Genomic DNA, 24,261 nt, shown 5'->3' with positions numbered 1-24,261 from the left:
TTAAATCTGTGGTTGTACAACGCGATGGAAACAATGTTGTGCTTGCAGGAGCTGGAATCTATGGAAGTCAAGAGTTCCACAGCCGTTAAGTCCACAGCCAGCTGATCTGAATACTAAGGCTTGTTACTTTAGTTTTACGGTCTTGACTTAAAGCTTGGGTCAGTTCGCAGGAAATTGTTAAACTTGCAGACAGTCATTGAAAGACAACACTGCTGCAGTTGCGTTTCACTTAATTGCAGTTCATTCGTTAGTGCTGCAGTGTGAGGCAAGGAATGAGGCACGTATTACTAGTGCTTTAATTCGTATTTTTTTCAATTGGGGACAAGGATGTATATATTTTCTACTTAACGCTCCATACAAAGCCTTTTAGTAAAGGAAAATTGCTACTTCCTGTTTTAGTTCTGTGGCGAGTTTGTGGTAAATTGTAAATTCAAGTGTTTTCTTTTCGAAAGCACGTCGATGTTACTAATGTTATTTACAGAATCATGTATGTTTGCTGCTGTACACTCTTGTCTGGTCGTAAAATACGTCTTTAGAATGTGTAAGCCAATGACGACCATTCTCTTCGCTTATGTGATGCGAAGACGCCTTGAAGACTTCATTCATAGCACATAAATGGGCGGAGCACCGACGGTCATTAACGCAACAACACTTGGTACTGCTTCCTATAGCTGTTAGGAACAGACTGGTCAGTATAAGTCTACCAAAGCTGTTAGTAAGATTACTTGGGAAGACTTTAATATTTACACAAGAAGAATAGTGTGTGATTTGCTGCTTCTCCACTCGACTATGGCCCTGGGTACCTTTGCTGCATATTACGAGCTGATACAACTGCCCGCCATCAGCAGACAAGTTGGACCTGAAGCCGCACAGGATCTTTACTGTGATGATGGTTTATTTTAAGAGCTAACAACCGTGGTTCTCACAATAAGCCTTTCTAAGCTGCCGAGGAAGTCGCTCATCGGCCTGATCGCGGAGGAGATTTTCAAGTGTGTGTTTTGTAGTAACTGGACCATGGAAACACAAACCAATGTGCTTCTTATCACCGCCAACGTCGGGTCACTCTTCGACAACGTAAGTAAGCTGGCGCTATTTGGTATAGAACTAAAGCATATAGGACATAAATTGTGCGTTTCAATAGACACGCTAACTTCGAAATACAGGCTACTTACTTCGAATGGGCGCCATTTCGGGGATAAGTCACGGTTTTAAATCGTTTAAATTTGTCACGCGCACGAATGTTGATTACAATAGTGGTTTGAATGCCCACACGCACTTTACAGGATGATTATTTGTGTTACTTATATTATTTACCCCTTAAAACAGGAGGAGTAAAATGTAGGAAGGATGTTACCTGGCTGTAGCACATGCAAGTCGGACACGTCACGTGACCTGGGCAAATGTACGTCATAACTTCCCGAATTAATAATTTCTCATGTACTAGTTGCAAAACATTACCCCGGTCGAGGATGTTTAGCAAATACAACTTTTCCTGGAAATTATATTATAATTTCTGGAAATTATTCGAAACCGTAAAGACTACACTAAATGGATAAATGTATTGGATTGAATTTCTTCATTCATTTCATTATGGGTTATACCAGGCCTCATAGCCATGCATGTCTATTAATTCCTCATCTTACTGAATAATGTTGCATAACACTTCAGTTTGATGAAGGCCCTTTTCTGTTACTTGTAGGTCACAAGCAAGGTCACAAATGCATGCTTGACTGAGTTTGGTGCTAGTTTTGGAACTAGACAGCCCATACCTCAATCGCAGTAAACACCCCTGGGATGAACTAGAGCAGACATTTTGTTAGCGAGCAAGACCTCCCTCAGGTACAACACCGGTGATCTCTGACCTCATAAATGTTGATAAGGATGCATGGACTCCAAAGTCTTGTTGAATGGCATTCCAGAATAGTGGGATGACTACAATGGAGGAAACGACTTCACATAATGCCATCTTATTTTCATTTCCTTTGGGTCAAATCATTTTAATGGGTTCATTTTGTCAATACAGTGCATATACTGTAATAAAGGGGGATTGGTTCCTTTAGTTTTCCTGTTGTTGCATTTATTCATTATTTAATGTTTTTTTTCCGTTGGTTTGGCTTGTTCATTGAAAAAGAAATTACTTTCTGAAAACTCTTAAGATCATTTGGCCTAAGTCTTATAGTTGAGCAACTCAGCTCGCTCATTTGCAAAAGCTTGTATCTCTCCCAAAACTGTCACATCAAATGTGTCAGAGTATCTTTCCCATATAAATTGTCAGTGCCCCCAAAATGCACTATCCCCTTGGCGCTGAAAATGGACTCATGTTTCTTTGTTACACACCAACATTCCAATATTCAGCACTTAAAACCATACCAATTAAATTAAGGCTTTTGGCTGAGCTTTTTATTAGTAAGTTGCAATGCAGGGACAGAATGTCAGACCATCATCTTGAGTTTTTGTTTTTTAGTTATAGTCGAACTCACAAAAATTCTGAGAGAGGTCAAGTGCTTCTTCACTCATGGAAATTTGGCTCAGAACCATGTTTCCGGGTGCCAAATCTGGCTCCAGTGGAAACATGTTAGATCCCATTGTGATATGAAAACAGATGATTATCTCCACTATGTGATTTGGGGGTTTCTAGTAAAATAGCCTCCCTTCCCTTAAACAAACATACACCCCGACACATTCATGCAGCATTCAAGAAATTAGTGCGATTTCTTGGTGGCATTGTTTGTTAAATCTCAAGCTCACAATGATTTATGGCCTTATGTTATTCTTTTGTCCTTCAACCTGTCCTGGTGGTGATTCTCATCATCATGCAATCCAATGAGGTAGTGTGGTGCAGTGCAATGAGTATTAGCTCACTGCACAATGTTATAAAACGTAATACGACAGCTGTATAACATAAACTGCCTTTGCGGAAGTACATTGCATTAAAATATCTTAGCATTTCTGGTAACATATTTAACTAAATGAAAGAGGACAAATATCAGAAACGGTTCTCAGTGGGATGCGGTGCATTTCTACACAAACTGACGTGTTATCAAAACTTAGCACTAAAGGCTTAATTTTTTTATACAGCTGAAGTATTGTTTAAGATCGACGGAATGCTGTGACTGGTTTGTGTTGCCAGAATTGAACAGTAATGTGACTGCAGTAAAAGTTGTCATTGTGTGTTAAATTCTGACTAACTAGGCACTAAGTTTGCATGACATCAAGTTTAATTTTGTTGTATCGTGGTTGTCTTTTTATAGGTGGGTGAAATTCAAAATGAATGGCTTCAGGAGCTATACAAGGTATGTTTGGGATCACCTTGTTGCCTCATTTCATGTGACACATACTGTACATGAGTATTTCATGTAGTCTGGAAAACAGATACTGTGCTGACCACTGATAAGAAATGAACACATGACCGAGTGGGCAAACTAACCAACCAAAAATTTCCACCTGACCCCCCTTGTGGAAAATTACCCTTGCTGTCCTGGACAAACAAATGTGAGGGTCCTGACTTACAATGTAATACCATACTTCTCTGCTTTGATTTGCTCTCTCTATGACAGACCATCTGCAGATACCAGCCGCAGTTCATCGCCCTGCACTTTCAGGAGGTGGGAGGGAAAGAGTACATGGTCAATATGGGGCATGCAGAAAAATTCTTTTGGTAGGGAAAATGTGCTATAAATAATCATTCTGGTGTTTTATTTCAGAAGTTGTGTATGTTTTCATCACAGATTCCCCCTAAAAGGCATCATTTTCTTTTACTCAAAGGATTATTATCATTATCAGACAAGTGCAAATAACTAATTACAAGCTCAATAAGTTTGCTAACTAACACTTCAAAACAGTTCTTTGGAGGGTTCTCACCCACACTGTCAAAAATCATTTTTTATTAGCACAACCACACATAATCATGCTAATGGTTACTCCGTTGTTTCCAGGAGTATAGAGACCAGTCAAGAACTGAAAGACTTCGACAGGCGCTGTATCTATGTGGACAACCAGTTCCAAGCAGAAGAGAGCTTCACGGTGAGAAGGCACACAAACCTGCACAGTTCAAACTGTAAAATGCATGTAGGTCCTAGTTTTGCCGCTAGATGGAGCCACAGCCACGTTTAGTACAAGGAAGTGGCAGCACTTGGGTGGTAAGGAGCCGGTAGTAGAGTAGGTTGTACACTACATTGAAAATCAGAAATGTATTGAGACGTTTATTTACGTAGTATGCCTGTTAATATGCTCATCTTTTTACGTGTTGAAGTTAAGTCTTTAATTAATGTATTTAATTCACTTTTGATTCATGAATTAAAATATTTAACAATACAGCTGTTGTATATTGTAATTGTAACTGCACAAAGACTATTTGAGGCCTCTGCCAAGGCTGAGCAATATTAATTTGAACGAGGACCTTTTATAGATATCCACAATATATCTAATATGCAATTTTAACAAAAAAAAAGACTTATTTTATATTCTTGCTTTCTAAGAAGCACAGAAAAGGTTTTTAAAATCATAATCTCCTTGTATAAGGAGCCATTTAGAGGGCAAACCCCCCACCTCCAGGTCCGACCATGCACGCAAACCCGCAGTGATGTGCAGTTGGGGAACCTGTCATGATAAAAAAAAGAACAAAGATAACATGAAATTAATACTTGTCTGTTAAACTGTGTTAACATTTATTTTCTGTATGATTTACAATATTATCATGAAAATTATAATTTAAAATATTTTCTTATGGAAAAATCACTGAATTTGCACATTACCTGATTAAAAAAAAAAACAGGAACCCTAACATGAGCCCGTCGTGATCATCTCTTTAGTGCACAAGCCCTACCTAACATCTAAATCCACTCAATGAGTGATCATGGCAACATGAGGCAGTTTGTCATCATGTCATTAATAATGTAATTTTGCAGAAACATTTATTATACATGACTTTGTGTAATGTGTTGCGTTTGTGTAAGTGTGACATTATTCATGCTAATCAGGTTATGAAATGCATAGAAATGTCATATGGGAGGCGCTGCAGCACTCTCTTCACCCTGAAGGGGGTGGGTCATGTGTGAGCTGGAAAGTGCTTGTCACTGCCATCCTTCCATAGAGACAAAAGGCCAGCAGTTTTTTTGGACAGTTGAACAACCAGTTTAGCAACTCGGTGCATAACCTAAATGTGCCGGGACTCGTATGAGTAGAGATGGTCCAAGGCGAGAAAGATGTAATCTACCCAACAAACATGTATAGCAATGAAAATACCCCTGATATCATATGAAAAAGCTGAATTTTCACAGATGTCCCCACATACTCTCCTAATCGAGTGTGCACACACAGTGTTAGATTTTACCTTCGTTTACTTCCGGGAATTTTAACATTCCTAAAAGTCAGGATAAGTGGCATAGAAATGGATGAATGGAATGTAAGTGAGTTAGCGCAATTGTTTACACGCTTGAGAGGCGGTTTGATGATGCCATCATTTGCCAGAAAAAATATGGGCGCCCACATATATAGGATAATGTTTATCAGCTTTCTTTATAGGGAACAATTCAGATACTGATATTGACCAATACTGGGCCGATATTATTGGACATCCCCAGTAATTGATTTTTCAACAATATGTGCATTGCTTTCATAATTATATACAATTATTACGTTTATGTGTAATATTGGTTGCATTTTAGTGATTATTTCAATGTTGTTGCAGACCAAAGCACAGCAAAAGAGCATAAAGATCACATTTCACCACATCGTACCACAGTTTGCCGACACTTTAATACTCAATACACATACACATACAAATAAATTCACCAAATAGAAGACAAAACTGCCAGGAGATATCTTACCCCTCAAAACACCCTTTACTTTAAATTATTAGCCAATGCATGCAGTTGAAATGAAAATGAAACATGATCTTATAGTCATAATATATATTCAATACTATGTCAAAGATGTTTCATTGTGTGATTTTTGTTTTTTAGATGTGCAGGGGTAGGGATACATGATTTTCAGTCAGATGTCTGAAGGCACATGTGACTGTGAAAACTTTGGAAACCACTGCACTAAGCCTCCTAACTTCAGTTGGCTTCCAACTTTACTTGTTTATTGCACAAATACTCTTGATTGTGAGTTGTGCACACACACACACACACACTTCGACTGGAGGAAAGTGGCTGTTTCTTTCATAAACTATTAACCCATGCTCCTCCCAGGTGAGCGCCTGGCCCTGTCATCCGACAGCATAGGTCATTGGCTGCCCTTGTACGATTGAGGCACGAGAAGTCAAAAGGAGAAAGTCAATGGCCAGGTGTGCGGGTGACATGACCAAGTCAATACATTTAAGTCTAGATTAAAACTATTGATTCCAGCCCATTTCTGAACAATAAATAAAGTGTGTGATTCTGGGGTGCAGCCAGGCAGCTGGGATAAGTTTCCCAATACACTCCATTGTTAGCACCCTCCACTCTTTGCCCTGGGAGGGATCATGCACCCCCACATGTCCATGTTGTGTGCCTCATTCTCATTTCGTCGGTGCCACCTGCATTGATTTTCAATTTGTTTTCCCTTGGCTGCAGATCATCAGTTACACAACCAAGAGAGAGAGTTTGGGGTGGGGGTGAGGGGTACTCCTGCAAAAGTAAATGGGACAGACTTGCATGCATTTTCAGTACAAATGGTGTTTTGATAAAAAATGACTTGTAAGTCAATATTTTTTTTATTAAACTGCATACACCTGATTGATGAAGATGGGTGTTGGCCGGAGTATGTGGAGCAATGTGTTTTCCTGCACTGTTTAAAGTCAACTAAGCCAAATTTGGATCGGATTTTCCCCAGGTTGTGCAACAAATGAGTGCATAAAATCTCTGGTGTAATTATAGACCGCAATGTATGTTATGCAACTTTTGTCGTAGTTGTAAGAAGCAGTTTTGTTACTAATAACCCTGATTTGTGCACATGCTAGTTTGGACAAGTTGGTCCCTAATTGCTGCTCACTGAAGCAAAGCACAGAGACACCTCTATTTTGTTAAATGAGGAGGACTTTGGCAGTGAAGAGAAATGATGTCTTCAGGGAGACATCTCTCATACTGAGGCCAGTGGTGTTGGGGGTGGTTGAGCGGAGGGGTCTTGAACAGTGGTCCGTCACGCCCTGAGCCCCCTGAGCAATGGTTGATTTTTCTTTGCTGCCAGTCCCTGCAGCAGTGTTGGCAGCCAGCAGTCCTACTGCTTAATACCTTTTAAATAGTTTTAATCTTCTGTTTTTATTGATCTCGCGGGACATGATTAATCAGATCAGTGGAGCAAGCAGTTAGTGCATTAAAAATTGTCAGACCATGCTAAGGGTGATTGGGTGCTGAAGTGTGCGTACAGAGGAGGAGGAGGGGATGTTTGTTGAGGGGGTTCATAGTAAGTTATATGTGTCTTTGGCAGAGTAACAAACAATGTTACAGTATCATTCATTGAGAGCCACACAGTTCAGCTCACATGATGGCGAAACAAGCATCTCGGTTCATCAGCTTGGCTGTCAGGTTGGGATGATTTCTGGTGTTTTTGTCACCACGTTCAGTTAACTTTTTGCACTTTGTTTGTGGGTCAATGCTTTTGTAGTTTGTGCTGATGGAAAAACATATTGAAGGCCAGTCATTGATAAATTGTTGAATGATGAAAAGTCTTTTTTCTCAAGTTTTTAATAATGATTTGAGATGCACATGTGCACTTGATCAGCTCTAAATTACTTCATTAGGACACTTCATTAGGAACTACTGCCCAGACAGCATCAAAACCAATTCAAAAGTTAGCTACCTTAGTAAATGTAATAAGCTTTCACACCGTCACACAGGTATTAATTTAACAATATGTTTTTTATTAAAACGTACTACATCATGCCGAAAACTCTTTCTGTTGTCCTGATAAATAACCAAGCTTAAGCATCAGGATAAGAAATTTTGCTGGACGATAATTGTCCCATGAATTATTGCTGAAAACATTATTTTGAGCTAATTTTGAGTGTTCATTTTACATTGAAAAATGAATGATGTTTTTTCACTTTTATAAAATAGTCTTATTATTATTTGTAATTATAGAATGCTCTAACACAGAGGTGGGCAAATATGTCCGGGGGGCCAAAACATATATTTAAAACACATACACACTTTTTTATGCTTATAATTTTCCTTGATTTATTTGTCTAATTGTATCTGTAAAAGTGTTATACTATCAGCTGTATGTTCTCATGTCCCTTTTTTCAGGAGCACTTCAAATATCAGACCACATCAAACTATGTCATTTAATTTTACAGTTTTGTTGTTTTTGTTTTATTAAATAAGACATCCGACTTGCAAGTCATGTTGCCAGTTTGTATGTTAAAAGTTGAAATACATATGAATAAAAAGAAGAAAAAGCAACTAGCGGGCTGGATTCAAAAGCTTAGTGGGCCGCATGTGGCCACCAGGCCGTAGTTTGCCCACAACTGCTCTAACAATGGAAATGTAGTTATTGGTGATTATCCCATTTGTCTTGAACAGGTGTAGGACAATTCCCCATCCCTAAATTACGAAAAAAGTAGACATATCTATTGAATATTTGTAATTTCAGGTTCTGGGAATTTACTCTTTGTTTTTGCATACAGGCATTGGGCAGCATGTATTTCATCCACAAGACATTGAAGAACATCCGGCAGTATGACTTCAGTGGTAAAACAAGCTTAATTATGTTTGCTTTGGCGACTTCCCTGCTGTACTGTAACACAATGAATTTTGAAAATGATTTTGTTTGCGATCCTGATATCTGATAGATACAGCCCAGTCTCTTCCACTCCACCCCTTTGGCCACACATTTGCAAACACCAAGTCATTTCCCCCCCCTGCATAGTCCAGTCACGTTAGGCGTGAAAAAGCTCCTCTAAAAAGCTTATGGAAGAACCATAAACATCATGGAGCTGCCATTGGCTGTTTGGCCCAAAAGTGATAGTCACTCACCAAACACAGTCTAATGGCCCTTTTATGGATCTCCCTCATCATGTATGCCGCACTGATGAGGTTAACACCAGTTTATTGATTACTCTTTGCATGTTTTCTCACTCTTTTACATGACATCCGCCTGTCCCTCCCTCTTCCTCTTTTCCCCCTCACAGTTAAGGATTTTAAAGCAGTGTCGGGACTGAACAAGTACGTGGGCTCTCTGGATGGGGTCAACACTGTGGAAAAAGAAAAATTCCCAAAGAATTTCTGGCCTGATGTGAGTGTTTGGGGTCGTGTGTGGGATGGTAATGTTTGGACTAAAGGGAGATGCTTGGACAAATGAGTCTGCTGGGGATGGAGAGGCCGCCTGCCTGCTGTGACAGGGAGATGAGACAAATTATGGGAACCAATCAATAATGATCAGTTTAACTGCTGTTTAGTGACTCGCTCTAATTTATCCATGTTGCAGTTCAAGTGGTCCAGGAAGGGCTTCATGAGGACCCGCTGGATCATCCGCAACCGGTACATACATCACACAAATCTAAGATAATCAGACCTGGCACATTTATGATCATTATAATGTTGATACAGTTGCATTGTAGCACTCTAATATTTAGACTGTTTTAGCTACACGGGAGGGGCACCATCTTAGAAACACCTTTTTGAATGATGCAGTATATTATAGTTTATTAACTTAATATTTGTTGGATGCACATAAAATGTTTAGCAAGCCAGCGCGCGAGTGCATTGATGTGGTTTTCATGAAAATTGTCTGAACAATAGCCACTGACGAGTGTGTTTTTGCGTTATGTCTTCCCAGAGGGTTGGACCTGGTCAATGTCCACCTGTTTCACGATGCCTCCAACCTCATTGCCTGCAACTCCAGTCCGTCCATTTACTCTGCCAACCGCAAAAATGCACTGCAATACGTCATCAACAGGTCTGCATTGCAAATAAAAGCACAAACAAACAAAAAAAGGAGACGATGAATACGTACCAAGCGATTATTGTATCCTACTGGGGTTGGGCACATCATTTCTAGTCTTTCCACCACCTGGTAAGATTTTTAACATTTGTTACATGAGGCAAACATTCAATCTCCTTTAATTCTGACTAACTTTTTATCATGCATTGAATGTCAAAGTGTACATTACAAAATACTTGATTTGAAAATGTGTGCAGTGGATTGCTAGATCTGCACCCAAATGTTACCTGTTTTTTTCTTTGCGCATGCATTCCAGTAGAAACGTACTCGCACCTTTATGTTGGAAAATGTTACAACATTGTTACTGGAGAATTTCAACTTATTTGATGGTACATCGTATGCTGAAAACCCTCTACAGTTGATAATTACTGTACTTCTTCTGTGCTCTACAGTGTAAAAAGAAGTTAACCACTGTTTTTAGGAAACTGTCATTGTTGAGGTCTTGCATGATATGCTGAAGTCTTAAGTGATGTTCTGCCAAGAGGTGCCTTTTCCCTTCAAAAAATGAGCTTATAATAATAGCTCAGTGAATTTCGACCGCATCTTTTTTTTTTTCCAGGATATCAGACAACTGCTACACTCCAATGCCTTTCTTCTTGTTTGGAGATTTTAACTTCCGTTTGGACACGCTGAGTCTGGTTCAGGTAAATTCAAACAATAATGCTGGCTTTGTGTCTGTTTTATATATGACCAAAATCCTTGTGTGTGCATGTGAGCAGCATCTTTCTACCTCGGCGGACATCCAGACCATAAAGAAGGACAGCACGAATGAAGTGCAGAAAATAATCTGTGAGGATGACCACCAGGTAGTTAAAACAGAAATGTTTCTCCATTCACTGAGGATTCATTCTTGTTGTGCTTCTCTTTGATTGGCAGGTGCTTCTACTGATCGAGGACAAGCTCTTTGCCTACCTGCACCAGGCTGTGTTCAGAGAAGACAATGGCAAAGCGGTGAGCTCAGACCTTTTAACTTGGCAAAATCAGACATGCTATCACATGTCAAATAGTTTGTGATCAACACAGTGTTGCCGAGCGATTATACAGTGATGATGTATAATAAAGCCGTCTCCATTCCAGCTGCTTAAATACGACAAAGAAGTCACAGCTTTTCACGATGTCGTTAGAGAAGAGGAAATCCAGTTTCCACCAAGGTGACATTTGTAGCTCACTGCCGCTTATATTCTTATTTAAACAGACTTAAGTGTTTAATGCCGTTCTCCCTCATTGTCACTCTCAGCTACCCCTACAGTGAAGAATACACTAAACCAACCCAGTACATGAACACTCGCTGTCCTGCATGGTGTGATCGCATTCTAATGTCACACACTGCACAACAATTGATCCACAGTGTAAGTTGGAATCCCTCCTGCTGTTTCCTCTTCTATGTCAATGTAATTGTCTGATCAGGTCAAGTTTGGTGAGCATGCACCAGCACTTTTTTTACCATGTGACAGCAGCTACGTGCTATCACCACAACAGTTTTTTTTTCTGAACAAAAGATGTCATGTTTTAATGTTGAAAGATCTCCTAACACCCTGAATATTTAAACATGAAAACTTGACATGCACAACTTTACCGTGGTGCCACAGAACCAGGGAAATCCACTTACGTATATCAATCGTATAGAATTTACGGTAATTAGGAGCTACAATTTTGACTAAACTCTATACAAAACTAAATTTGAAATAACAAAACCAAATGACCTTAACAGTATATTCTCCTCCCAGGGGGCCGATGGTGAGAGGAGTGTAATATATGACACAGTGGGTCCTAACGTTTGTATGGGAGATCATAAGGTAACACTTGATGTAACATGGATGCTGTCATGGCATTGACTTGACATCATGTCATCTTTTTTTTTCCCACAGCCTGTTTTCTTGTTCTTTGCATTGAAGACAAATGAACATTGACTTGGGATCTTCTCAGCGATAAACCAGTGAGTGTGTATCCATATTGTACTGGTTGTGGGTGGGTGTGTGTGTGTGTGTAGGGGAGGGGGGAAGGTGTGCTCAGTGTGAAAGCAGCAATCTCGTTCTGATCCCCAGAGAGACATTATAGCTAGACGGGCCCAGCAGTGTCGCCATATGAACTAAGATGAAGTACCAGCGGGACAGCAACTCTCTTTTGTGTCCACGTGCCATCAGTACCTTCCACTGATCTATGTCTTTTACATCCTCTCCACTGTCACCCTGGATCCACATCACAGGGCATTACTAGACTGGCACACTTTTCCATCTGGATTGCCAACTCGGGAGAAATACCTCGTAGCCGACAGGTTATTGGCATTTTTTATGGCCATGGTTTTGTTTTGCTGCCATTTAAATTAACTCTATTCAGGATGAGCTACTATTTAAAGAGGGCTTCGCTCGTTAGGACAATTACACCATTCATAAAGCGGTTAAACCAGGTGTATGTTTGGCTTCAAGTCTTTTCCATTATGAACTGCCAAAAGTCAAATGACATTGTGTAATTGTAATTGATTTTGCCTTTTTAAACACTCTTTTGTCTTTTGTCTGGGCATGTCTGCTCATCCAGTGCAGGAACAACCGGAACGTCCTGAATTGGTGCAGCATCAGTCAAAAAAGAAAGAACTGTCACCTCAAAGTAGAAGTTGATTCAAACTCAAATCATCTGATGCAAAACTCCAGCTTAAGACCTTTTCATCATTACAGACAAACAAACGTCCAGTCTATTTTTTTTTTTTTGCTGCACGATCAATTACAGCATATCAAGACTCTTTTGCCCAAATGGACACCAAGGAATCCACTATAACTATAAATACAACTATACAACTATAAATACATTTTGTTATATGTTGAGAACTCATTTAATGAGCCACCAGAAAGTGTTTTACTAACTGTTTTTGTGGATGTGAATTTGTTTGGCATTTTATACTGTCTGCAGTCATTTAAAAGATCTTTTACCACAATGTTTTCTTTACTGATGGGAGGTGGTCATAATGACATTAACATTTAATTGGGGCATGAGGAGTAATGTGGGAGACAAAAAGTGAGTAAAAAAACATGAAAAGTACAACTAATATGTTTAAATATGTTCTTGTAGTCATTTTATTTTTTGTTTTTTCTGTGTGCTTTTATATGGGGAAGGGAAGGAGCCTACAGCAGCACCTGCTGCTTGTTGACAAAAGCAATTTGTCCTTTTGTCTCAGAAAACAGTTTATACATGTTTATTTATGCCTTTTGTTTTATTGTTAATAATCACGCATTATGATTTCACACTTTGTTCAGTGCTCCTTCAATGCACCACAGTTATATCCTATGAGACAAAAAAGTGAAACTTAGAGATAACTTTCTCCAACACTGCCACAGCTTAAGAAATCCATGCACCATGGCATGCACCATGGCATGCACCATGGCATGCACCATGGCATGCACCATGGCATGCACCATGGCATGCACCATGGCATGCACCATGGCATGCACCATGGCATGCACCAACATTTTAATGTTGCTTGAATTCTGGATGACGTACTTTACCACAAGCAAGATCCGCTTGGAGGTCCGACACTTTGAAAATTCATTTAGATTTTTTTTGTCTAATCTGATGTTATAAAACTGTTTGGTTAATAGCTTTATAGAATTTATTTTAATGTGATATTTATGACACATCATTTTAACTACAGGTAAAATATTAAGTATTCATTGTTGTTCTGGCTGGAAATGACACAGAATGGTAAAAGACTGAGATATTGTATTAAATATACTGTATTAAAAACAAATATTTGCCTTTTTCTTTTTTAGATTTTTAAAATGATTCATGACCCTGACTATTGTGTAGAAAACACAGCCTGGTAACAACCAAGCACGTTTAAAGCAACTAGAACTTTGCAAATGTTGCAATGGTTATGCTTGGATTGTGAAAGACATGAATAGTTCTAATTACTGTAAAAATGTAATATATACATATATATGCTAATTAAATCTCTTATGCTCTTCCAGGCTTTCTGCCTTCTGGTCATTTTTGGATACTACAGATGTAATGCACTGGAAAAGTGAATTTTCTCCTCAAAATTCTACACAGACAACCCGTAATTACAACATTGTTTCATGAAATATTTGCAAACATATTAAAAATGAGCTTGGGTGCATCCTGTTTCCATCACATAATTACCCCTTATGTACATGTTAGCAATATGTGTGCAATGCAAACTGTTTGAGAAGGACTATGTGTAAAAAGGTACTCTTTTGAATACTGCAATGGAATGTAAACAAAATGAAAGAACTGAAATCCAATGAAGGCAATATTAATTTTTTGACTCATTTTTTTTGTAACCATCAGAGGGATATTACTTGAAATAAGCCCGGGGGCCGGTTTTTGCTCCCTAGCACATAAAAACAAACTAAAATAACCATGCAAAATGAATAAAATAACAACTCATTTGATGGCCTGTGGCATATTCAGCTCATGCTAAAGAAAAATAATATTTTTTTATATGATAAAATTATTTTATGAGCATAAGAGGAAAAAAGTCAAAACAAATTTAGAATTTTAAAATATTAAAGGTAAAGATATTTTTAGTTGTATGTAATAGTATAACGACAATCAAACAAATCAAATAATAAAATTGCAGTTTTTGGACATTTAGGATAGGAAACAGTGGTCAAAATATTATGCCTTCTGTAACTGTCTAGCAGCTGCTTATTGCTCCATCGCAAACTACTTTGTAGTCATTACAAATAAATATCAATTACAAAGGGGTGGAATAATTTTGAGTGCAATTGCAGGTTTTGAAATGCGGCCCTGAATTGGAGCACAACTTTAGTCACTGTTTACGTCTTCCTTCCTCCCTTCCTTATGTCACTGCCAAACACATCCCATCCTGCACCTCACGTGTGGATGATTCACTAATGGAATGTTTTCTTTGTTTGTAGTTCAAGTATAATATACTGTATATTTCATGTTTTCAATATATTTTGAGTTCTGGCATCTGACTTTTATGTATGTGCATGTGACTGAATGTTTTCCGTGATGGACTTGATACATGAAAAAAGGCTGCTGGAAAGCAGTAAACATCATGTGACACTGAGTCTGGCAGTCACTCCAACAGTCTATGAGCTATGTGTCGTCACAGAGACTATTTGGTCAAAGCGGTAGTCTGGTGGAATTGATTTCTTCAAATTCCTCGATATACAGTACCTATAAAATATATACCCAACCTGAGTAAAAACACACATGATTTGACCCCTGCACTCATTCCATGGTTCACTTCATCATTTGGCATCCATTACATGATTTATATTCATTCTTTTGTGATATCATTTGAAAAAATGACCAAAATAACTCTAAATAACTCCAATTTAAACGTGAGGGAAATGGGAAAAAAACACAATATTAAGTATACCTCTACCCACTTATGAGAAAAGATAGTACTCATTTTGATTAACCATGGCAGAGATACTGTTTATTAATTTAACAATGTGTTGATTATTTTGGCTGCATTGCACCATCAGACTATATAATATCAGAGCTACTGTAAATAAGGGAACTAAAATATTAAAAACACCTCTCAGGAGTGCGGTTCTAATGTACAAAAAGGACTATAATATTGATTTTGTGGATTTTGTTATGTCACATAACAACCACAACCCAGATTAGATTGATATGCACGTGTAGTCACTCATTTGTAAATAGTGTATTATTTTCCAATATATATATACATATATATACAATATGTATATGAATGTGTGTGTGTATTATATACCAATTTCATATGCAATTGTTTTATGGAATTTCAAATGTTTTACATTTTTGATGTACAGTATATATTTCATTTTTTGTGTACATTTTAGAACAAAAGTATAATTTCCAATACAGCTCTTGTGGTCACAAAACACAAAACAACCATGACAAATAATAAGCGACGCAATCTGTTACTTTATTGTTGTTTTTTTATATATACAAGCCACACTTGGGTGGACACTTCCTGTTTTGCGAATATCGAGCAAAAATGGAGAAAATTATTTAAATATTTTTATTGTATCATATTCGTCTTCACATATGGAAATACTTGTGCATAATATCTGATAAACACACGTCTGAGCTTTATGGTTGCATTTTTTTTGTTGTCATTCTGCACGTGCCCTCCTATGAGCTTGCATTCATTCAGGACTTGCATGCATGTCAGCTGAACAGCATGAATATGAGCATGTGTCAGATGTGGTGAGGCCCGAGGCGCAGGACTGAGAAAGCTCTGCGGTGTTTGCGCAGTAGCAACCGGATCTTGTCGTCATCTGAGTCTGGGTCCAGAGGCTTGTTGTACTCTTCATCCTCCACTTCATTGTCTGAGATCTCCCCGCCTGGCCCCGCTTGGGTTTGTGTGGAGCTCGGCTCGGAGGCGCTCTTCTTCCTCCACTTGGTGCGCCGGTTTTGGAACCAAACCTACATTAACAAACAATTAAACACACGGAGGTTCAGTATTTGGCAAGACCTTCTGCCATTTAGAACTGGTGTCTTACTGTAAATTGTCAGCTACCATTTATTGAACCAATGTTTCAGCGGCTAAATTATTCATGAATTCATTTTCTATACCGCTTATCCTTGAGAGGGTTGCAGATATGCTGGAGCCTACCATTCACACTCACATTCATACCTAAGGACAATTTGGAGTCACCAATTAACCTAGCATGTTTTTAGAATGTGGGAGGAAACCGGAGTACCCGGAGAAAACCCACACATGCACGGGGAGAATGTGCAAAACCCACAAAGAGATCCCAAAGCAGGGAATCGAACCTGTTGTCAACCAAGCAAAGTTGGAAATCACTTCAATGTGCCAACAAACTAATTAATCATTAAGTGTTACCAAACATATATTTTTTTTAATAAAAAAACTTAAATTTACTAAGTTAGCTAAGTTTACCTTGACTTGAGACTCAGTCATGCCCAAAGAATAAGCCAGTCTGGCTCGTTCCGGCCCGGCTAAGTATTTGGTCTGCTCAAAGGTCTTCTCCAGAGCAAATATCTGATGTCCACTGAAGGTCGGTCGAGTGTGTTTTTTCCGACCTGACATGTCCCCGAGTGGACCAGCTGAAATAAAATAAAATGTCTCCATCACTCATATTACTGCCTTATGGATGGATAAAGTACAATCGAAGTTCAATTACATGATTATATTACAAAACATATGTGATGCTCAGAAACTGCTTAGTTTCATCGTGATCGCCCCACAGTCAATAAACACAATGCCTACTTTGCACTGAATTACAGGTGCATCCCAATAAATAAATATAATTTCACTAGTTCACTTCAAAAACTGAAAGTATATATAGAAGCACAAAACAGACTGAACTGTAATATTTCACAGATTTCTTCCCTGAATTGGCATGATTATAATTTACAGCCAATAAAAACCCTAAATGCAGTACCTCTATACTACATATAAATATTGTAAACTGGTGTTAATCAGCAGATTGATATGCACCTCTACATCAATATCCTTTAATTTATTCATTTGCTTTTCTAATGTAATATGTCTATATTGTATAGTTTTATTTTTCACTTGGATTTTTAATACATATTCCTATCCAAGAGGGTTAACAATATTTACATTCTGATAGATATATTTATGTTTATATTTATGTCTATAATTATTTCGCGGATCGCAGATAGAACCGGACCAGACATGCAAAGGGGAGAGGTCAAAGCGACAGGGAACGCAATACAGATACAAAATAGGGTTCAAGTTTTTGGAAGTACAATGTTATAGTTATTCCTATAAGAATATAAGTGATTTTGGTTATGATGAAGAAAAGGAAGTTGCTAGATATCATCTGTTAAATTAAACTCTTATGAGCTATTTATGCCATCATTATATCTGTCCAACATAACCTTTGGTTGTATCAGGCATAAAAGTGAACAAATAAAGTGAAGAAACAAGGGTGGTCTAATAATTATAATCATTCTAGAGATATTTTGTCTCACAATATTGTGCATTTAGTTTCATTGGAGAGGTATACAGTACATGTAACAAATATGTTTATTATCCTGGTAGCAGTGGTGAAGAACTGTTCTCATGTCAAAAAATGAAGTGAACAAAACATGAAATATGTGCAACAAATGCACCACCACAGACTGTAAATTCAAGAATAAAAATATTTCAAATGAAACAAAGTCTATCACCGTTTCTCGCAAACCTGAACATTTTGATGTAGCTCTTAGGTGTACCTAATACAGTAGTCACAGAGCACATGTATACATTGAGCTGTATCTCTCTAAGTTTCCAGTGGTTATGGCTTACTCTGATAAAAAAACAAACAAAAACATATACAGAAGTTGGGACTCACTGTTGGCGCACTGCTGCTTGCCTCCTCTCCAGTCGCAGCCGCTGTCGGCCCAGCAGCTTACAGTACGACCCTTCATTGGGCACTCGGCACCAGACTTGGTGAACCCGTTCAGGGTGGAGCTGTACTCTCTGTTGTAGTACATGGATGTGCTGGAGACAGGAGGGCCGAACCCCCCCACAGTGGAGTAACCAGGCAATAGGGTGGTAGCGGTGCCCGTGGCGCCCATCCCCACCATGGAGCGACTCAGAATATCACTGATGCCATGAGGGGTCCCTGCAGGCAGCTGGCTGCTAAGGCCCGCGTTGAGCTTGTAGAAAGAGTTTGGTACTGAGTATTGGCATACTGGTGCCTTCAGCTCAGTGGGAAACTGATTGTTGAACAGGAAAGATCCTTGGATGTTTGGATCCATGGGATGTATGCTCCCTGTGAGGTCTCAGATAGTCCTGTCAGATCCAGTTAGGACCTCCTTGAACGACCCACTGGGAGTTACTTCTCTTTTGTCGATGTTTGGGTCTGGGGTGTTGCACCCTTCAGGTATTATGTTCTGATGTGGGGTCCAAAAGCTGGCAGATGAGATCAAGTCTTCACTCTTGTCCCTCACCTTTTGGCAGCCATAGTGAGTCTGGTCCATATGTGACACTCCCTCCCACTGATGCAGCTCTCCTCACACATCATACGGAAGACATCTGGAGGAGCACATTGATAAAGACAGGACATATTAGAATGCAGCCTGGGATTGGTCACAGCCAACAGGCCTCGTCATTGGCTCGTTGGCGAGAGCCAGGATGGTTATTGGACGGCTGCAGATTAATGATATTTTGAACAGGTGAAGAAGGAACAAGTTGATTTTTCTTGATGGCCTTCCGTGTTTAACCCTTTGTGGTGGTGGGGGTGGGGCGGGGGAGCGTGCATCTAAGCCTTGCTTTGCCTCTCTGGAAATGTGCTTTACATTATAGCATTATATGATACACCATATAAAACATTATCTCGTTGTTCTATTAAGTCATGGTTATCTGCACCAAAGAGCCTCGGGTTTGTGTGTGGAGGACGGTTGGGGCATGAGTCTGGGAGGAGCGCAGAAATTCTTTGATTTCAATTGAATGTATTCGGAAATAATGATTGCACAACAAACAAAAAGGGCTGCTGTAAATGCGATTTCAATTCGTGGTGGTGTGCCAGCTGGGAAATACCCAGAAAACACACAGGATTCAGGTTTATAATTCTGCCATAAACATTTATGAGCATGGAAGTGTTAAGTGTATCAGTGAGAGATAGCATTGCTTTAAAGAAACGTGATACCGACCGGATGGAAGTGACTCTCACAGCTTTTTATTTATTAAAGAATGTAAGAAACATATTGAACAACATTTAATGTGCATAAATAGTTTCATTTAGTAAGTAGAATGCATAATGTCTATGGTGTTGTGAGCATTTGTATATATAAAATATCCTTTTTAATTATTTTTTCTTTGTGGGTATGGTCATAGCAACATTAATTGTTTTTGGTTTTGTTATTCCTGCTTCTTTCTACAGAATGTATGGAAATACTCTTCTTAAAAACTGGGTTCTGACCTTAACAAGTGTTAAGTGTTAAGCGGTAGAAAATGAATGAATGAATGAATGAATGTTCTGTGTTTAAAGATGATTCAAATCTGCAATGAAAAGCTATTGTTCAGGCAGTCAAATGTCTGGTGTTTGTGTGTCACCGAATAATACAGTAACATTGCTGACACCAATATAGAATATTACAATACTACATATCATTCACAGCATCTTTGAGTATGTCTTCTGAATGCCATTTTAATAAATTTTACTTCATTTAGCCAATTTAGCCATCCAAAATTTAAAAATTAAAAAAAAATTCGACTAATAAGTTTTATTAATTAGTTTATTATTATTATTTATGGCTCGGGCATCTAGTCCGGATGCCTCCTGGACGCCTCCCTGGTGAGGTGTTCCGGGCATGCCCAGCCGGGAAAAGGCCCCGGGGCAGACCTAGGACACGCTGGAGGGACTATGTCTCACAGCTGGCCGGGGAACGCCTTGGTGTCCTCCCGGTGGAGCTGGAGGAGGTGGCCGGGGACCGGGAAGTCTGGGCTTCCCTATTAAGACTGTAACCCCCGCGACCCGGACCCGGATAAGCGGAGGAAATGGATGGATGGATTATTATTTATTATTAATAAGTTTTGACTAATAACTAATTTGCCCTATAACACTGGGTATAATACTTCTAATACTTCTGTGCATATATTCTATCTACTTTTATATGGTAGAACTGAAGAACTTCATTGAACATATTCCTTTTACTTAAAGGTAACCTAGACTTCTGGGATTCATCTGGAATTCAGTGAGGATTCCCGGAAAAAGTCATGTGACAATTGAACACAGCAAAGTTGTAACTTTCCAGCTCCGGTGATGATGTCATTGATTTCCTTGTATGGCGTCTTCCTACTACCCTCAAAGCTGTGGTCCAATCAGGAATAACAGGGCGGTTACAGCCATAGGGCAGGAACCAGTCAAACACTTTCACTTTCACCAAGCCTTCTTACTGCAACATGTGTGTCAAGTCGGCTCAGATTACTCCACGTTTACTCCAAGTACTGCTCTCTTCTATGAATCTATTGTATGCTGCAAATGATCAAAATGATATTTCATAGAAAATGGTACGGCATTAAGATAATACATGAAGGAAGTGTTTTTACGCGTCAATGTACATACACATCCTGTATGTATCCTTGTGTATGGATCATGACCATACACATCCTCTTTTTTCATGAAGTAAATTTCCAGAAGAGTTGGCCACCTCCCTGGGCCCCTCCCCTTTACAGCCATGTGATGCAGGGGATGTTTGAGTGTGAGACTGAATGCACTGGTGTGTTTATAAATACACTTGTCCTACCTTCATTTTACAGAAAACACTTGAGAGGTGAACCTGTCTTCTTCATCCTCAGACTTCATCATCCAGATGGTGGAACACAGCCAGGACACAGGTGAGTTTTCACTGTAAACTTCACTTTCCATTAATTATACTGGCATAGTATAAATATGTAAATAGCAATATTTGTTAGAAATAATTATGGTAGAAGGGAACGTTTTGTATAGGTTAATAATTGACCTTTTTCTGTCTAACAATTGGAAAATCTCACTGGCCACATCAGTGGGCATATCTCCTCTATGTCAGTGATTCCCAACATACGATACGTGAGCAAATGGCAGCAACAACATCATAACAGTTGTGTTACATTCCGCTTTTGAACAATGATCAACATGTACGATTGAGGGGGTACTCATGGTATGACAAAAAAGCTTTGGGGGTACACAAGATAAAAAAAAGGTTGGGAGACTGCTGGATGTATTGATGTTTTTATTGATGTGTATTTTTATTTGGGTTTTTTTCAGTTTTCAGTTATTGCGCTTCATGAGTAGCATTACTGCGGTGAAATGTAGTGAATGATGGCGTCTCCCTCTGTGATGTACAGAGACATATATGCGTATGCATCCATCTATTTTCAATGCCGCTTATCCTCACTAGGGTTGCAGGTACATATGCTAGAGCCTATCCCAGCATGTCTGTTCTGGTCGGATTTTTGGAGAAACCCGGAGAAAACCCACGCATGCATGTGTGTGTGTATATGTGTAGTATATGAACATATGTATGTATTTCTGGCCCGTGCAATAAAATGTACTATATATAGCAGGAGAGAACATAAATGAACACTTACCAACAGTCCAAAATCCAAACCTCACGAGTCAAAGTCAAAGTGAAAGCATTCTTAGTTTTGTTTTCATTCAGCACCTGCTGTAGCGAAATACCTTTACCTTTATCACAAGTTGTCAGCACGTGATTGCCATCACCAATAAGATATGTAAACACACACACATAAAAACAATTTTTTCAAGATTTTCTAATTCTCTAATTTTGACCAATTTTTACCTTGCTGTTGTTGAGACAGAGAAGTCGCACAAATGCGGTTTCCTTTGCCTTGGTCTTCTGACCTTCCACGAGCAAGCCCTGGGAGACATGGTCCACCTGAGTCAAGGGTGTCGACATGCAAAAAGGTCCAACAGCACCTTCAGGAACGGCCTGGTGTTCAGCAGCCGCCCCGTGAGGGTCCAGGAGCGGATTCGCCTACGGGTTGTGGAAGACGTTGCTAACTGGCACGGAGCCATGCGGCTGGGCTTCACCAATGTGCCGCCGGAAGACAGATCTCATCCCCTGCCTTGCATGGCTGTGCCTATCCTCACTGACACCCCAGGGCACTGGGCTGCCCCCGTGCATGAGGCCTACTGTCAAGCGGGTTCAGAACTGGAGTTCTGGGTGTCTCATTCTGGCAGGGTATATTTTTCAAACCACAGTGGCTGTCGGCATGAGTTATTAAGAGGAGTTGACCTCAGCCGCCCTCTGTGGGCCATGATTGACATTTATGGACAGACGTGCGCCATTGTCCTTCTGGGTAGGTGTGATAATGGTCACGCAGCTTGTATGGAATTGTTTGGATGAGTGCTGAAATGAAACCGCTTCCTTTTTGCTACAGGTTCAAAGAAAAAGGCGCGATTCTACACCAAGAGGTCCTGTAAGAGTCTCACCTCACCCATGTCTGACACCGACTCTTTGATTTCTGATGACTCAATTTCCTGTCTCAACCTGGAAGTGACCACAGGTAGGAAGAGTCCCTTCATTGTGTCACCAACTGCAATGTTTTTTTTTTCATGGCGCTTGTCTCCTGATGACAGATGGGGGAGAACAGATGACCTGTGTGGTGTGTATGAGCCAGGAGGTCAACGTCTCTCTGCATTGTGGCCACCGCTGCTTGTGTCGCACTTGCGCTGGCAGGGTCTTTAAACAGTTTGGCACGTGTCCCCTGTGCAGGAAGAGCATGAGGTGGCCATTGGGGGCTGGGCCACCCAGGTGAAAGAAGCCAGAGGATGACCGGAGCAGAACTTCTGACAAACGGTGACATGCTCATAAGCTAATTGCACTTAAAAAAAATATATATATATGTATTTATATATTTGAATGATGTGGATTGTTTGTATCATTTAGGTGATCTGTTTGTTTAAATTAAGAAAGTTGATCTCATTTTGTACTGTTAATCATATTAGATAAGTAATTGTGTTTTTATATATGTCCATTTATATGTCCATTTTGTCATTACTGTACATTATGTGTTATGTTTGTAAAGACACACAATAAAGCGACTGTTCAACAATGACATCTTTTTCAATCTTTGAGGTCATGTCCATGTGTGGTATTTTAATAACTCATATTTTCCTGTGTTTTGTCTTCTCCATATTAAATATAGTTTTTTGTCCAAACCTTAGATTTGCAAAACCTCAGACCCTATACATATGTTATATATGGACATTTTGGAGTCACCAATTAATCTAGCATGTTCTTGGAATGTGGGAGGAAGACCCACGCACACACGGGGAGAACATAAAAACTCCACACAGAGATGGCCGAGCATAGATTTGAACGCAGGTCTTCCCAATCTCCTGACTTTTTTTTGTGAAACACATCAGTAATGGCTGTTGGTTTGCAAGTTCAATGTGGTACATTGGTCTCATTTTCTTGCTAGAATGACATTTTTACAAGGTCTTGTTAGTTTTTGATTGTAGAGTTTCATTTTGATACCTACAGGTACGCAGGTCGTGATAATAAATGTATTGTAAAATAAAAACACTAACACTAGTCTCTTGAATAGTAGTAGAAGATTTGAATCACACTTTAAACTGTTATTGTGAGCAATGAGGGATTGTGCTCGCAGACATCACCTAGTTTAAGGTAAATGGAGTTTCATTTTGACAGAGCTGTGAGGTGTTTCACACGTGTTGTGTCTTGTCTTGCTTGTGTGTGGATTTTTGACACAGCGAGCTACATTTTGCAAAATGTGTGAAGGCAATCAGCAGAATTTTGCAGAACCTTGACATAACAGTCATGTGCATACAGCCAGTAAAAGTGGAATATTCAGTTTCATTCTTACTGTGTACGCCATCGACGCAAAACTGCAGACAAGATGCTTTGACTGCATGTGTT

General features: G+C 39.4%; 3 protein-coding genes across 7 annotated transcripts; 2 read left to right on the top strand and 1 right to left on the bottom strand.

Annotated features, from left to right (window-relative positions):
* Positions 1-634: 634 nt before the first annotated feature.
* Positions 635-21,217, top strand: inpp5l (inositol polyphosphate-5-phosphatase L). Of its 5 annotated transcripts, none has more exons than XM_078789817.1 (16): positions 635-1,074; positions 3,252-3,293; positions 3,558-3,658; positions 3,936-4,023; positions 8,609-8,672; positions 9,113-9,216; positions 9,409-9,461; positions 9,760-9,879; positions 10,484-10,568; positions 10,644-10,730; positions 10,801-10,875; positions 11,002-11,075; positions 11,162-11,273; positions 11,652-11,720; positions 11,793-11,860; positions 21,137-21,217. In XM_078789817.1, exons 1-15 carry the CDS (start codon positions 1,015-1,017, stop codon positions 11,832-11,834), a joined length of 1,176 nt encoding a protein of 391 aa, XP_078645943.1. In that variant the 5' UTR covers positions 635-1,014; the 3' UTR covers positions 11,835-11,860; positions 21,137-21,217. The 5 variants fall into 5 exon arrangements, with proteins under 5 accessions (XP_078645943.1, XP_057926384.2, XP_057926385.2 ...); XM_058070401.2 differs by lacking the exon at positions 21,137-21,217 and adding an exon at positions 12,465-13,663; XM_058070402.2 differs by lacking the exon at positions 21,137-21,217 and adding an exon at positions 11,970-12,444.
* On the bottom strand, positions 15,830-18,806 carry nkx6.3 (NK6 homeobox 3). The gene is made up of 3 exons (XM_058070952.2): positions 18,225-18,806; positions 16,802-16,968; positions 15,830-16,323 (listed from the first exon to the last, which is right to left on the bottom strand). The coding sequence occupies exons 1-3, from the start codon at positions 18,631-18,633 to the stop codon at positions 16,096-16,098; spliced, it is 804 nt and encodes a 267-aa protein (XP_057926935.1). The 5' UTR covers positions 18,634-18,806; the 3' UTR covers positions 15,830-16,095.
* Positions 21,165-23,420, top strand: LOC131128331 (E3 ubiquitin-protein ligase NEURL3). Its single transcript, XM_078789818.1, has 4 exons — positions 21,165-21,214; positions 22,174-22,678; positions 22,760-22,885; positions 22,959-23,420. Exons 2-4 carry the CDS (start codon positions 22,246-22,248, stop codon positions 23,135-23,137), a joined length of 738 nt encoding a protein of 245 aa, XP_078645944.1. The 5' UTR covers positions 21,165-21,214; positions 22,174-22,245; the 3' UTR covers positions 23,138-23,420.
* Positions 23,421-24,261: the final 841 nt, after the last annotated feature.

This window comes from Doryrhamphus excisus, linkage group LG3 (genome assembly GCF_037039965.1).
Source record: "Doryrhamphus excisus strain RoL-2023G ecotype Guam linkage group LG3, RoL_Dexc_Guam_v1.1, whole genome shotgun sequence".
Lineage (NCBI taxonomy): Eukaryota > Metazoa > Chordata > Actinopteri > Syngnathiformes > Syngnathidae > Doryrhamphus > Doryrhamphus excisus.
This window is presented reverse-complemented; position numbering and strand designations above follow the sequence as displayed.